Source organism: Mustela putorius, unplaced genomic scaffold, assembly GCF_011764305.1.
Source record: "Mustela putorius furo isolate JIRA1106 unplaced genomic scaffold, ASM1176430v1.1 tig00000460_pilon_pilon_pilon, whole genome shotgun sequence".
In the NCBI taxonomy this organism is placed as follows: Eukaryota; Metazoa; Chordata; class Mammalia; order Carnivora; family Mustelidae; genus Mustela; species Mustela putorius.
In genome coordinates this window covers 14208765-14222607 of record NW_025421389.1, presented here as the reverse complement: position 1 = coordinate 14222607, position 13843 = coordinate 14208765, and the positions used below count along the sequence as shown (strand labels likewise).

At 41.3% G+C, this 13843-nt stretch overlaps 1 protein-coding gene across 11 annotated transcripts in view; it reads right to left on the bottom strand.

Moving 5' to 3' along the window:
- The window catches only part of CDON (cell adhesion associated, oncogene regulated), a 99369-nt gene that overhangs the window by 41270 nt on the left and 44256 nt on the right, over positions 1 to 13843 (bottom strand). For all 11 annotated transcript variants that reach the window (XR_006606875.1, XR_006606874.1, XM_013055014.2 and 8 more), the window contains 2 exons: positions 7955 to 8305; positions 1091 to 1380 (listed from right to left, as the gene is read on the bottom strand). Coding sequence is in view for 9 of the 11 variants with exons in the window: in XM_013055014.2 (XP_012910468.2) it covers positions 1091 to 1380; positions 7955 to 8305 (641 nt within the window). In the remaining 2 variants the exon portion in view is untranslated. The remainder of the gene's footprint in view (positions 1 to 1090; positions 1381 to 7954; positions 8306 to 13843) is intronic.

Genomic DNA, 13843 nt, shown 5'->3' with positions numbered 1-13843 from the left:
TAGGAATAAAAAGACTCCTGGTTCTGCTACTTACTACTAACTTATCGCCTCAAGAAAGTTATCTGATCTCCCAGAGTTTGTTTCCTTTACTCATGAAGAAAACAATAATCCTTTCTTATTGTGCTAATAGGAGCATAAAATAAGTATATAATAATCTGTATTAATGATAATACATAACAAAGTAGAATATGTATGCACATATGAATTCTGCAATTATCCATTATCCAGGTCCAGCATTCTTCCTATCTCCACACGTTCCACATGTATTGGAGGAAATAAATTTTAAAAAGATCTAATCTGCTGTGTCTTAGTTAATGGAACCAGAAAATGACATTGGAGGGAAGTTTTTGTGTGGGTAGGAATTTCAATAAAAGTTTCTTTACCCAGAATCCTCAGGTTAGAAGCAGTGAATACACTTTCAAATATCACCATGTTCATTTTTCCAGATATTAAATGGGTACCAAAATGGCTTGGACAAAGAAACGTATTTTAATTAGGAGGGCATCTTTGGTTCATGTACTAGTCTCATTAAACAAAGAGAGGAGATTTTCTCATTTTGCTTTAATAGAAGCCTCTGGAAGGATAAACACTGAAAAATCAACTGAGAGGATCCAGGTTCACCCAAAGAAATCACCAAACAACATCACATTCCAATACAATGAAGAAGGACAACGTGAAGTAAACATAACCATCAGAAATTGTGCCAGAGGACTTTGTTCAGGGTTTCTAAAAAGAAACTGCTTTATTTGCTAAATAAACTGTATTTTACTATCTCAGAAAGAGAAGGGATGACTTTTTAAAAAGAGTGGTTTCTAGAGCTTTGCACCCAAGGGGATAAAATGCTTGATAAAAACCATCAGGAAGTCACTGGGCTCTTAGAATTTTGGAGGAAATTATGCCTCTTTAATTCTTACTGCTTTATAAGACTGGTAAATCCAGCATGACCTCTGGGACAGCTCTCCCAAACTCAGTCCTAGAACACTCCTGTTCTGTTTCCTGCAGCTCCATAAAAGTCAAAGATAATAAGCACATGTTCCACACACAACATTAAGGCTTGTGAAGAGAAAGCTGGCAAATGAGAAGAGGTTACCTTTCGATACTTCACGAAATAGGCATTGATGGGCAGCCCGCCATCCTTCCCGGCCCTCCAGACCAGGTGGTACGTATCAGCTGTGTAGGTCTGCGGAGGGCTCAGAATGATGGGGGCATCCGGGACGGCGGCTCCGCTAGCATTTTTCTCTGGTGCCGAATCCACTGCCCTGGGGTGCTCCTTCACTGGAAAGGAGCTCAAGGATCCAGCTTCTGAACCATCTCTTTTATCATTCCAAGCGGGACCGGAAGCTGTGACTGGTCCCGCTTTTGTATTTGTTTCAAAAGGAACTGAGAGGATGGGAGGAAGAGAGGAGAGAGAGCTTGAGGAGATTCATCTTTTTTTAAAGACTTTATTTATGTATTTGACAGAGAGAGAGATCACAAGTAGACAGAGCAGCAGGCAGAGAGGAAGGGAAGCAGGCTCCCTGCTGAGCAGAGAGCCCGATGTGGGGCTCGAGCCCAGGAAGCTGGGATCATGACCTGAGCCGAAGGCAGAGGCTCTAACCCACTGAGCCACCCAGGCGCCCCAGGAAATTCATTATTTCAGGGCCTTCTACACAGCCATCTAACTGGCCACATGGATAATGACAACCTGAGCCTTAGAACTAAAAAGAAGGAGCATCTCAATTTATAATTCATGGAAACAGCTAACCTCCGGGAGCAACCTCTTACAGCAAAATCAATTTCAGATGCCGCAGTGCAGTTAAGTGATCTGAAGGCCGTTATTCTTTCTTGCTCTATGCTAGTATTCCCTTTTAGAACAATTTGCTAGGTTAACCTCGGAAGATTTTAAGTTGGAGAACACAGAGCATTAACTCCAGTTGGTAATGAAGCAATGCATTCCCTTGGAGACAAGGTGAACTAAATAGTAAGGAAAGAGTCAAGAGTGAGGCTATAACCTACTAGGGGGAGGGGCAGAAGGAGAGGAGCTGACTTCCCACTGAGCGTGGAGCCCAAGGCAGAGCTCCATCTAATGACCCTGAGATTGTGGAGGACAATACATAACAAGGAGTTTCCAAAGACGGGTTTCCAAAGACAGCCCTCAGCATTCACACCCTCCAGCGGTCCCCTCCCTGCTGAATGGGGGCTGAGCCTAGGATGGGCTTTGACCAATGAAGGCAGAAGTAAGACTGTGCTCTTCCAGCCTTGAGTCTTAAGAAGGCCTGGCACTTCTACTCTTGTGTTGCCACATACAGACAGCCAAGCTAGCCCTGCAGAGAGACTACAGGGGTGCAGGGGGAATGGAGGGAAGGAAGGGGAGGCAGCTGGGGATTCCAGCCTTCACAAAAGCGCCACATGTGGGAGTGAAGCCACTTTGGCTATTCCAGCCCCAGGTGCCATCTGACTGCAACAACATAAGGGTTATCCAAAGCAAGACCAGCAGAACTGCCTTGCTACATCCGGTCAACCCACAGAAACTAAGAGATAACAGAGGGGCTGCTGGAGGGGGCACCTGGGTGGCTCAGTTGATTAAGTGTCCAACTCTTGGTTTCGGCTCAAGTCACAATCTCAGGGTCATTAGATGGAGCTCTGCCTTGGGCTCCACGCTCAGTGGGAAGTCAGCTCCTCTCCCTCTGCCCCTCCCCCTACGCATGCTCACTGGCTCCCTCTCTCTCCATCTCTCTCAAATAAATAAATAAATCCATCTTAAAACATAAATAAATAAAGGGGCTACTGGAGAACTAAAATACTTACCCTACACAAGCAAAACAGTTTATATTCAACAAGAGGGGAGAAATGAAACAAGACTAGCAAAGATGGAAGAAGAGTTTACTTATTTCCAAAGCAAGCCCTCTTTCTGGATAGAATCAAAAGTCGGCTTAAGAAACTGCCACTCTAGTAAATAAAATAAAGAAACAAACAAACAAAAAAACTGCCAATCTAAAGAAAAATAAATCAAGCCAACAGTCTTTATACGACTAAAAGCATCTGCAACATCCAGAGAAGGGAAAAATACTTTTATTTGCACTGAAAAAAATAAATAAATTGCATTTATCACCCCCCCCCAGAATTTACTGAGCACATACTATGTGCCAAGCAGTGTGCTAAACTCTTAAGGAATATAATCTTATTAAATTCCCCAAACAACATTCTTCGGTAGATAGCACCACTCCTACTTTACAGATGAAGAAATTAAGGTTCTGGGAGATGGTGACAAGAGCTGGCAGAAGAATGTCAGCAGGGCGGCTGTCAAAAATGAGAAAGCAGTCTAGGAAAACAAGTATGCGGCCAGCACCATGAAACCCAAGTACTGACAGCCTGCTTTCTCTAAAGTGCTATGCGTATTGGCGACAAAAACATCTCCTATGTTTGACCACTTGTGTAGAGGAAGGGAGCAGGGGAAACAATGTGAAAGGGTTTCTTTTGCACAATGAGGTCGGATTCCTGGTTTAGGAAAAAAAAAAAAAAAAAAAAAAAAGGGTGTGTTTTTTAGGACAACCACGGCAGTTCAGGAGAGAAGCAGCAAAAAAAAAAAAAAAAAAAAAAACAAAACAAAACAAAACAAACCCCAAAACACAGCTAACAGTATAGGGTCAGTTGTCAGTTTAAAAGAGAAAAGGTGTCCCAGTCGCGTCCTCCATTAAAGAAAACAAAACTCCAGAGAGAAAATCATATAGGAGAAAACTAATTAAGTTCATGGAGACAAACTTCAAAATATTGCTTCTGGAGCTGCCCATGTTTACCTAGTGAGTCAGAACACGGGCTGGCTGGGAAGGGGGTGAGCTAGTGCTGTTGCTGTGGCCAGAGGGACTCAAGCAACAGGCGCTAACTCAGCTGGGTGGAGAGAATGGCTTTTATTTTTTTAATTTATTTTTATTTTTTATTTTGTTACTAAATTTTTTGTATTAACATATAACATATTATTTGTTTCAAGGGTACAGGTCTGTGATTCATCAGTCTTAACACCATTCACAGCACTCACCACAGCACGTATCCTCTCCAGTGTCCCTCACTCAGCCACCTGATCCCTCCTATCCCCTCCCCTCCAGCAGCCCTCAGTTGGTTTCCTGAGACTCAGAGTCTCTTATGGTTTGTCTCCCTCTCTGGTTTCATCTTGTTTCATTTTTCCCTCCCTCCCTCTAGGACCCTCTGTCTTTTTTCTCAAATTCACCATATCCGTGATATCATATGGTAATTGTCTTTCTCTGATTGACTTATTTCGCTTAACAAAATACCCTCTAGTTCCATCCACATCTTAGCAAATGGCAAGATTTGGGGGGTTTTGATGGCTGCATAGTATATATACACCGTATCTCCTTCATCCATTCATCTGTTGATGGACATCTAGGTTCTTTCCATAGTTCAGCTACTGTGGACATTGCTGCTATAAACATTGGGGTGCAGGTGCCCCTTCAGATCACTACCTTTGTATCTTTGGGCAAATATCCACTGGTCCCACCACGGACATAGAGTAGCTCTATTTTCCACTCTTTGAGGAATCTCCATGCTCTTGTAGTAGAATGACCTTTTAATCATTAGCAGTTTCATGGATCCCCTGGGCTGGTTACCACTGGGAAATGGTATTCAGTTGGCCAAGAGTTTAAAGACCACAGGCCTCAAGTGATCCAGAAGCAGGAGACAAACTTGTTTTCCAGCCGGGGTCTAACCATATAAAGTCAAAATTCCACTTCTGCTCTTTAGGATGCAGTGAGACTTTCTGTAACTTTTATTAAGAAGGAGATTCAATTCCTTCCCCTCTACTACTTCCAGTAATATAACTTGGAATACTCATGAGCTACTAGACACAATTTATAAGGGCTCAATGCTACTTTCAAAAGTTTTTTCACATACGTTACTTCAACTTATCTTCAAAACAACTCTGTGAGGGCACCCAGGTGGCTCAGTCTGTTAAGCACCTGCCTACGGCTCGGGTCGAGATCGGAGGGTCCTGGGATCGAGTCCCGTGTTGGGTTCCCTGCTCAGCAGGAAATCTGCTTCTCCTCTACTCTTCTCCACTGCTCACAATCTCTCTCTCTCACACACATTCTCTCAAATAAATAAATAAAATCTTAAAAAAAAAAAACAAAAAACCTGTGAAATGGTCAGATGAGACATCTTTTTTTAAAGGTAGGACACTTTTTGAATTGGAAAAGAGACTGATAAAAACACTACTTTTAATGGCAACAAATTTAATGACTCTGAATTGAAACTAATTAAACAAGGAATATAACCAAACCTGTCAAAGCCCTTCCCACTGTGACCACTCACGCCAGCCACCCTCCCCAGACTGTCCCCCCTACTTTAGTTCTGAGAGTTACAACCCACTCTATAAATATTTATATACCCAACACCTCAAAACCCAAGGTCTCTGCTAAGAGAAGGGGTGGTCATCTCTCTCTTTGACCTTGCTTACTCCCCTCTTCACAAAAAAAAAACAAAGTAAATAAGCTCTCAGTATGTTAGAATTTGATAAGGCTCAGACTCCTGTAAAGAGAAGTGGGTTGTTCTATATTGTTGTGAGCTTTGAGGAACTCACCTGGATCTTAAGAACTACGGAGCATGCAAAAGAAGAAATGCAAGGGCCACTTAGGTAGGATGTCAGTGATGGGGTGACTTACTATACATGATAATGGCATTTATCAAGACTTAAAATCCTGTGGGGGGGGATCTTAAAGCTCTAGAAAGTTCTAGCCTAAACAAGTTAGCTTATGCACCTTCTAAGGGATTCAGATCTTTCTAATTGCGAGGCAATTAGACAAACTATCTAGTTCCATCAGCTACGACTATCCGGTCTATGCCTCCTGCTACCCTGTATTTACATGACACAATCACTCCATCCAAGCAGTGCCTGGGCTACACCTGTCTTACAGCTAACAAGTTTGAGTAGAGCCACTCTTATTTTTGCTTAGCAGAACAGATACGTACACACACACCTGTATCCATACACACACACATTTTATATATGTATACCTTTATGCAGCACTCAGCCACCTTCTTTGAGGATTCTTAAGATGACTAAATCAGTAACTATTCCTTCCGTCCCTAATCACTACCTGGGGTAACTACCATGTACTGTTCAGTAGATAGCAATAATTATAACCTAATACTTAGCATTTGAAGGTTTCCTACTGCCAGACACCATTCTCAACACTTTGCACATACGAATTCCTCCAATTCTCACGTCCACCTGATGGGGAGGGCCTTTGCTATGTCTGTTACACAGATGAGGAAATAAGCAGAAAGGAGTTCAAGGGTTTGTCAGGTCTCAAAGCTCCTAAGTGGCACAGCCAGGAAGCTAACCCAGCATACAGGCTTAAGCCCCGCAATACCTCCACCTCTGGCATGCACAGAGGGGCACAAGAGGATAATGGAAGTCCCTGGTCTTCCCTACTTCTCCCTACCTACAGCTTCATCTGGAGCTAGAGGGTCCCTATGTGCATGCGAATGGAAATACATGTGTACACATCCAACCTTGTCTACTTCGCCTTCACACCTGTGCAAAAGACTGCCCCCCTGGCCACTCTTCTGGCTTAATGGTCCCGGCCACTGGTGGTGTGGCCTGCACTCTGGAGGACAGACCATGGAGAGAGACAGCTGTGTGGAACCAGACTGTGAACTAATGAAAGCAAGGAATCCCAGAGCCCTGTCCTGCTCTATAGAGGGAGGAACATTGGGTGCCAGGCTCTGGGTAAGCACAGCCCCTTGACCCCGTGGACTCTTTGACCTGTGGGATCTGAGGGCCCAGGCAGAAGAAGGCCACATGAAGCTCTCTAAAGCAGCAGCCCACGGCAGGGCCCTCAGCTCCAAAACTAAGGGCAGTACTCTGCCTCTTGCACGACAAGGAAGGGGACAGTCTCCACGCCACTGACCACCTGCAGGAGAAGGCTGTTCTGAGTACTCACTGACAGAAGGTTTGGATTTGAATTAACCTTAATAATATTGATACTCTATACACTAGTTTCTCAAAAACTGTATAAGGCTTTTAAGACCTCCTCAACAAAAATCAGCAGAAGATCAAGAATGAATATTATATACGCAGCCATAAAAACAAAAACAAAAACAAAAACAACCTCTGAAATCTTGCCATTTGCAATGATGTGGATGGAACTAGAGGGTATCATGCTAAGCAAAATAAGTCAATCAGAGAAAGACAGTTATCATAAGATCTCACTGATAATGAGGAATTTGAGAAACAAGACAGAGGATCATAGTGGAAGAGAGGGAAAAAATGAAAAACGAAACCAGAGAGGGATACAAACCATAAGAGACTCTTAATCCCAGGAAACAGACTGGGGAGGGGAGGGGGATGGGAGGGATTAGGTGGCTCGGGTGGTGGACATTGGGGAGGGTATGTGCTAAGGTGAGAGTTGTGAATTGTGTAAGACTGATGAATCACAGACCTGTACCCCTGAAACAAATAATACATTATATGTTAATTTTTTTAAAAAAAGAATAAATGTTATACATTCCATTAGAAAGGTAATGTAGTACCTCAGAGGAAAAGTACCTCTGAGTAAGAGGTACTGTTTGAAAGGACCACGATTCCACTTCCCCAATGCTCGAGACTCTGGATACTGTACTTACCAAGGACTCCCTTGAAAAAAATGTCTGCAATGACCATTTTCAGTAGCTTAGAAAACCAAAAGCATTAATCACGCAAAGAGGTCATAACTAGGGCTTGCTCCCAAAGGAGAGCTGTCCACAGGACAACCACAGCCCTAACAAGAAAAATCAGAAAGGGAGATTAAGGTTCATCGGTTCATGTGAAGACCAAATACCAAAAACTACAGTTCTGTATTTCACTATCATGGGGGGCAGGGGATGATTGCTGGACTCATGAGAATAATAGGCATCAAAGCACTTTATCGCCTACCATTGGAGGAAGCTGATCACCTGAGAAAAAACAAGAAAGGCCACTCACCCACTGAGAGGACTGCCTCTGACCGTGTACTGCCATGTTCATTGGTAGCTTCGCAGGTGTATTTCCCGGCGTGCTCCTGGGTGACAGCCTGAATGTACAGGGAGCTTGCGCCAGCCCGGGACATGATGAAGTAGACCGGCTCCAGGTCAAAGCCCCCAGGTCGTACGTGTGATTTCCGGGATTTGGATCTAAGCACTTGAGATGGATGGCTGGTTATCAACCCATGCCTGTCGTACCAACGCATGACAGGGACTGGCATTCCAGTGGCGTTGCAGGACAAAGTCACAAAGTCTCCATCTACCACCTGCGCACTGGCTGGTGATGTAATTATAACTGGCTTGAGTCCACCGCCTGTTAAAAAAGTAATTCACACACACACAAAGTAAGAACACCATTGTATCTACAATGCAAAAAAACATCAATTCATCTTACTGTATAAATGTTCTCAACGTTGTGCCCAAGTAGCAATCTTCAATGCATCCTTATACATGTGTTTCTTCAACAGTGTTTTTTTAACTGAATGTTAAATCAACATTAACATTATACTCAACATATAACATTAGTTGCAGGTGCACAGCATCATGATTCAACACAGATACATGCTTTGTGAAATGATCACCACAGTAAATCGAGTTAACAATTCTCTAAGCAGTGTTTTACATGCAGAACAGTAGGGAGAACATAGTCATTCACAGAGATAACAGTTTCTGCAAAGTCACGTGCAAAGAGTGATACAGTAATGATAATAATAATTAAAACAAAGATAACTCGCTTCTTTTTAGTTCCTTCTCAAATTTAGCAAGTAAAACTGCCCATAAAAAGTAGAATTCTTTGGGCGCCTGGGTGGCTCAAGTTAAGCATCTGCCTCCAGTTCAGGTCACAATCCCAGGGTGCTAGGATCGAGCCCCGCATTGGGCTCCCTGCTCACTGGGTTGCCTGCTTCTCCCTCTTTCTCTGCCACTTCCCCCAATTGTGCTTTTCTCTCTCAAATAAAAACATTTTTTAAAAAAGTAGAATTCTTCATTCTAGGCTCCTAGACATCTCCTACTTGGACTTCCTGTCTTCTAGGAAAAAAAGAATGTATATAAAGGAATCTGTTGCAAGCTTTCCACCATGTAACCCAGACACATCTGACCACTCTAAGTACAGAACAGGCAAAGCCAAAACCTCAGGCTTTAAATATGAAAACAGTGTGAAGGAGCATAAAACAGAATAATACTCCTTCACAAAAACGTAGTTAACTCCTGGGTCGGGGGAGAAAAATCCTGGGAGAGAAACCAGTTCTGTGTAAAAGTTGATGAACGTATTTCTTACCAAATACATGAACAACACTTTTTTCCCAAACGATGGTGACACCAACTCTTTCCTTGTGGTCCTAGGTAGGTATCATTCTCTGGAGATTTTTTTTTTTTTAAGATTGATTTATTTATTCGAGAGAGAGAGAGAGAGAGCAAGAGGGAGAAGCAGAGGGAGAGGGAAAGAGAAACTCAAGCAGACTCCGGGCTGAACACAGAGCCTGATGTGGGGCTCGATCTCATGTCCCATGAGATGACAACCTGAGCTGAAACCAAGAGTCGGGTGCTTAACCGACAGTGCCACCCAGGCACCCCTGGAGCTATTTTTAAGTGCACCTACAATGGAATATTAATTACAAATGGCATTTTCTCCAGCGCAGCCTTTTCTTCTTCCGGCCCTACTTCCTACATTTGACAAAACCATCACTTGGTATAAATACATTTCTGAATTTTTTTAAAAGATTTTATTATTTATTTGACAGAGAGACAGAGATCACAAGTAGGCAGAACAGCAGGCAGAGAGAGAGAGGGAAGCAGACTCCCTGCTGAGAAGAGAGCCTGATGTGGGGCTCGATCCCAGATCATGACCTGAGCCAAAGGCAGAGCCTTAATCCACTGAGCCACCCAAGCGCCCCACATTTCTGAATTGTTTGCCAATCTAGTCAGTGTAACAGCTTGCCTCACTGGGCATAACCTGCCTCTCCCTGAGTACTAATGAAGTTGAACATCTCTTCACCTGTGTCACTGATATTTTCCCTCCCTTGTGAAATGACTTTTGTACATATTTTTTATCTCTTTTGTCATGGTTCAGAGTTCTTCAGAAATTCCGGATACTGTTCTTTTATTAGTTCTACATGTTACTAGTAGCTTCTCACAGTGTATTGCCTTTCTTTCCATTTTTAGTGGTATCCTTTAATAACAAAGATGTTCTAATTTCAATGGAGTTGCATCAATCTTTTTTAAAAAATTAGCTCAAAGTGTCTTAAGTTTTGAAACCCAATCAGATAGACACTCTCCTGTATTTTCTTCAAAAATTCTGCCATCTCAGGGTGCCAGCATGGCTCAGTCAATTAAACATCCGACTCTTGATTTTGGCTCAGGTCATGACCTCAGCGTTGTGAGATCAAACCCCGCATCAGGGCCCCCGTGCTCAAGAGGGAGTCTGCTTGGGATTCTGTCTCTCACTCTTTTGCTGCCCCTCTCCCAATCCCACTTACACTCTCTACATAAATAAATAAATTTATTTTCTTTTTTTGTCATCATTCCTTTCATAGATGGGACTTTAATTCATGACGAATTTGTCTTTGTATACATTATGACTTAGGTATTTAATTTTTCCTCATTTTGACAACCAGTTATCCCGCATCAAAACTTGAAATGGATAGCCTCCTCTTCATCAACAGCAATGTCCTTGCGTGCAAAATGTCTCTTCGGTGGTCTCTGTCTCATTCTAAGAGTCTATCTGTTCCTGCACCAGTACGATATATTTTAATTGCCACAGATTTTTGTGTACTATTATCTGTAAAAACAAGTCCCCCATGTTCTTTTTCTTCTTCTTTTCCTATGTCTTAGCTATTCTTGGGCCTTTGCTCATCCATATAAATTTCAGAATCAGTTTGTCAAGATTCTCAAAATACTCTGATAGGATTTTAACTGAAATTGCACGAATCTACAGCAGAGGTTTTGAAATGACCTGACAGCTGTCTAATACTGAATTTGGGTTATCCACCAACTGGTCTACCTTTCTAAGTTACCTGGGCCTTTTTAATGTTGCTAATACTGAAAGATCACTTTTAAATTATATTTTCTGTTTGTTGCTGCTTATAATGATTAATATTATGTGTCAACTTGATTGGGCTAAGGGATGTCCAGATAACTAGGCGTGTCTGCAATGGTGCTTCTGGAAGAGATGAGCATTAGAGCTAGTGAACAGAGTACAGCAGATGGCACGGCCCATCATGGGTGGGCACCATCCAGTCTGCTGAGTGTCCCGTAGAATAAAAATGCAGAGGAAAGGTGAATTCTTTCCCTGCTAAAGTTGATCCATCTTCTCCTGCCCTCGGACACGAACATCAGCCCTTCTGTTTCTCCAGCCTTCGGACTTCGGTCAGGACTCACACCATCAGCTCCTCCGCCTCCCCACAAACACATCACACTACTGGCTTTCCTCCTTCTCCATTTCCATAACCATGTGAGCCAATTCCTATAATAAATCACCTCTTTTTTATAACTTATATATTCTAATGGTTTTGTTTTCTGGAGAAACCTAATACACTGGCATATAGAAAGACACTGATTCTTGCTTGTTGGTCTCCCACCAGCCACCCTGCTAAATGCTTTTATTATTTCTAATAATTTGCCAGCAAATTGAGAATTCTCGATGTTGGCAATCACGGCAATTATAAATTAATAATGATTTGGTTAATTTCTTTCTTATCCTTATATAGTTTATTTTTCTTGTCCTTCCGTGGTTAGAATCTCCAGTATGATGATAAACACAAGAGATTTTAAAGAGAATGTTTCCAGTATTTCACCACTAAAAGTGATGTTTCTGGTAAGTTTCTGTTAGATACTTTTTATCAAATTAAGAAAATTCCCTTCTATTTCTATTCTTCTAAGAGTGTGTAACAGGGATACTGAAGTATGTCAAATTTTTCCACCTCTATTGATATAATCATATTATTTTCCTTTTTTATTCAAAAAAAAGGATGAGTGACACTTTAAATTTTCTGACAGATTCCTGGGATAACTCCTTAAGCAAGACAGATTTCCTTTTCTTATATGTGGATGGCTTGCTAATATTTTAGATAGGATTTTTGCATCTGTGTTCATAAATGAGACTGACCTTTGATCTTCCTTTCTTATGCCATTCCTTTGTGATTTTTAGAATCAAAATCATACTGACTGGAGAGTTCCCATTTTCTACTTTTCTCTGGAAGGGTTTGTGTAATATTTGGAATGGCCTGTTACTTAAAAGCTTAGTAGAACTCTCCACAAAACCTGCTGGCCTGGTGTTTTCTCTGTGGGAAGATTTTAAACTCCTAATCAGTTTCCTCCGGATAGTACAGAACTATTCAGGCTTTTTAATTCCTTTTAAGTCACAGCCTTACTAAGCTGTATTTTTCCTAAGAATTTGTCCATTTTTGCCTATATTTGTAAGTTATTGGCACAAAGTTCAGCACATTCTTACTTTTAGTCTCTACAAGACTTTTACTTTTTGTCCCTGTTATTATTTATTCATATTTTGCCAAAGATTTATCCATTAGATTTTTCAAAGAACCAACTTTTTCTTTATGGATCTTTTCTCCTTTATCTTCATTTTCTGTTCAACTGATTTCTGCTCCTATCTTTATTATCTCTTTTCCTCTGCTTTAAATCTCTTCTGTTATTTCACTTAAGCTCACTAATTTTCAGTCCTACCAGTTTTCTTATGAAAAAAACTTTTCTTTATAAGCATTCAAGGGCGCACATTTCCTTCCAAGTTCTATTTTTGCTATATCCTACATGATTCGATCTGTGGCATTTTCATCACCAAAGTATATTAAATTTCCATTATAGCTTTTTTTTAACTCCACTATTGAGGAGTATGATTTTACATTTCCAAATACATGCCAATTAAAAACTATTTATTATTAACTTCTAAAATAATTGCACGAAGGTCAGAGAATTGGCCTGCATGACACTGACTGTTTAACACTGGAAACAGTTATAACTCATAGACAAAAGACTGATTTCCTAATATATAAAGAACTACCAGTCCACAAGAAAGAAGACCAACAATCTAATTTTTAAAATGGACAAAAGACAATGAAAAGTCAATATATGGGAAAGCAAATTCAAATGACTCATACCCGTGAAAAGAAGCCCAATTCACCATAATAGAAGAAACATAGATCCAAAGGTACTTTTTTTAACCTAGCAGATTGGCAAAGATTTAAAAAACAAATAACACTCTGCCTTGGTGAGGACAGGAGGAGACAGGCAGTTACACGTTGCTGGTCGGTAAGAGTATAAAGACCAGTAATATATTTTTTTTTAAAGATTTTATTTATTTATTTGACAGAGAGAGAAATCACAAGTAGGCAGAACAGTAGGCAAAGAGAGAGGAGGAAGCAGGCTCCCGCTGAGCAGAGAGCCCAATGCGGGGCTCGATCCCAGGACCCCGAGATCATGACCTGAGCAGAAGGCAGAGGCTTAATCCCCTGAGCCACTCAGGTATCCCAACCAGAAACAATTTTGCAGAGCAACTCAGTGATATCTACCCACATTACCAACATATACCTGCTTTTATTCAGCAAGTGCATTTCTAGGAACTTACTGTACAGATATTCACAACTATGTAAAATAATCTATGCAGAGGGACAATCGTTGTATAACTCCTTAAAATGGCAAAAGATTAGAAACAGCCATCAATATGGTACTAGCCAAATCATTACAACTATATCATGATATACTAAAAAAGCAGCAATGTTAATACAGGAAGATATCCAAGATATGTTAAGTGAAAAATTCAAGGTGAAGAATACACCAATGTTTAGGGGAAAAAACAAAGAGATGTTATTAAAATGCACACAGACATGTTATGTGTGAGTGA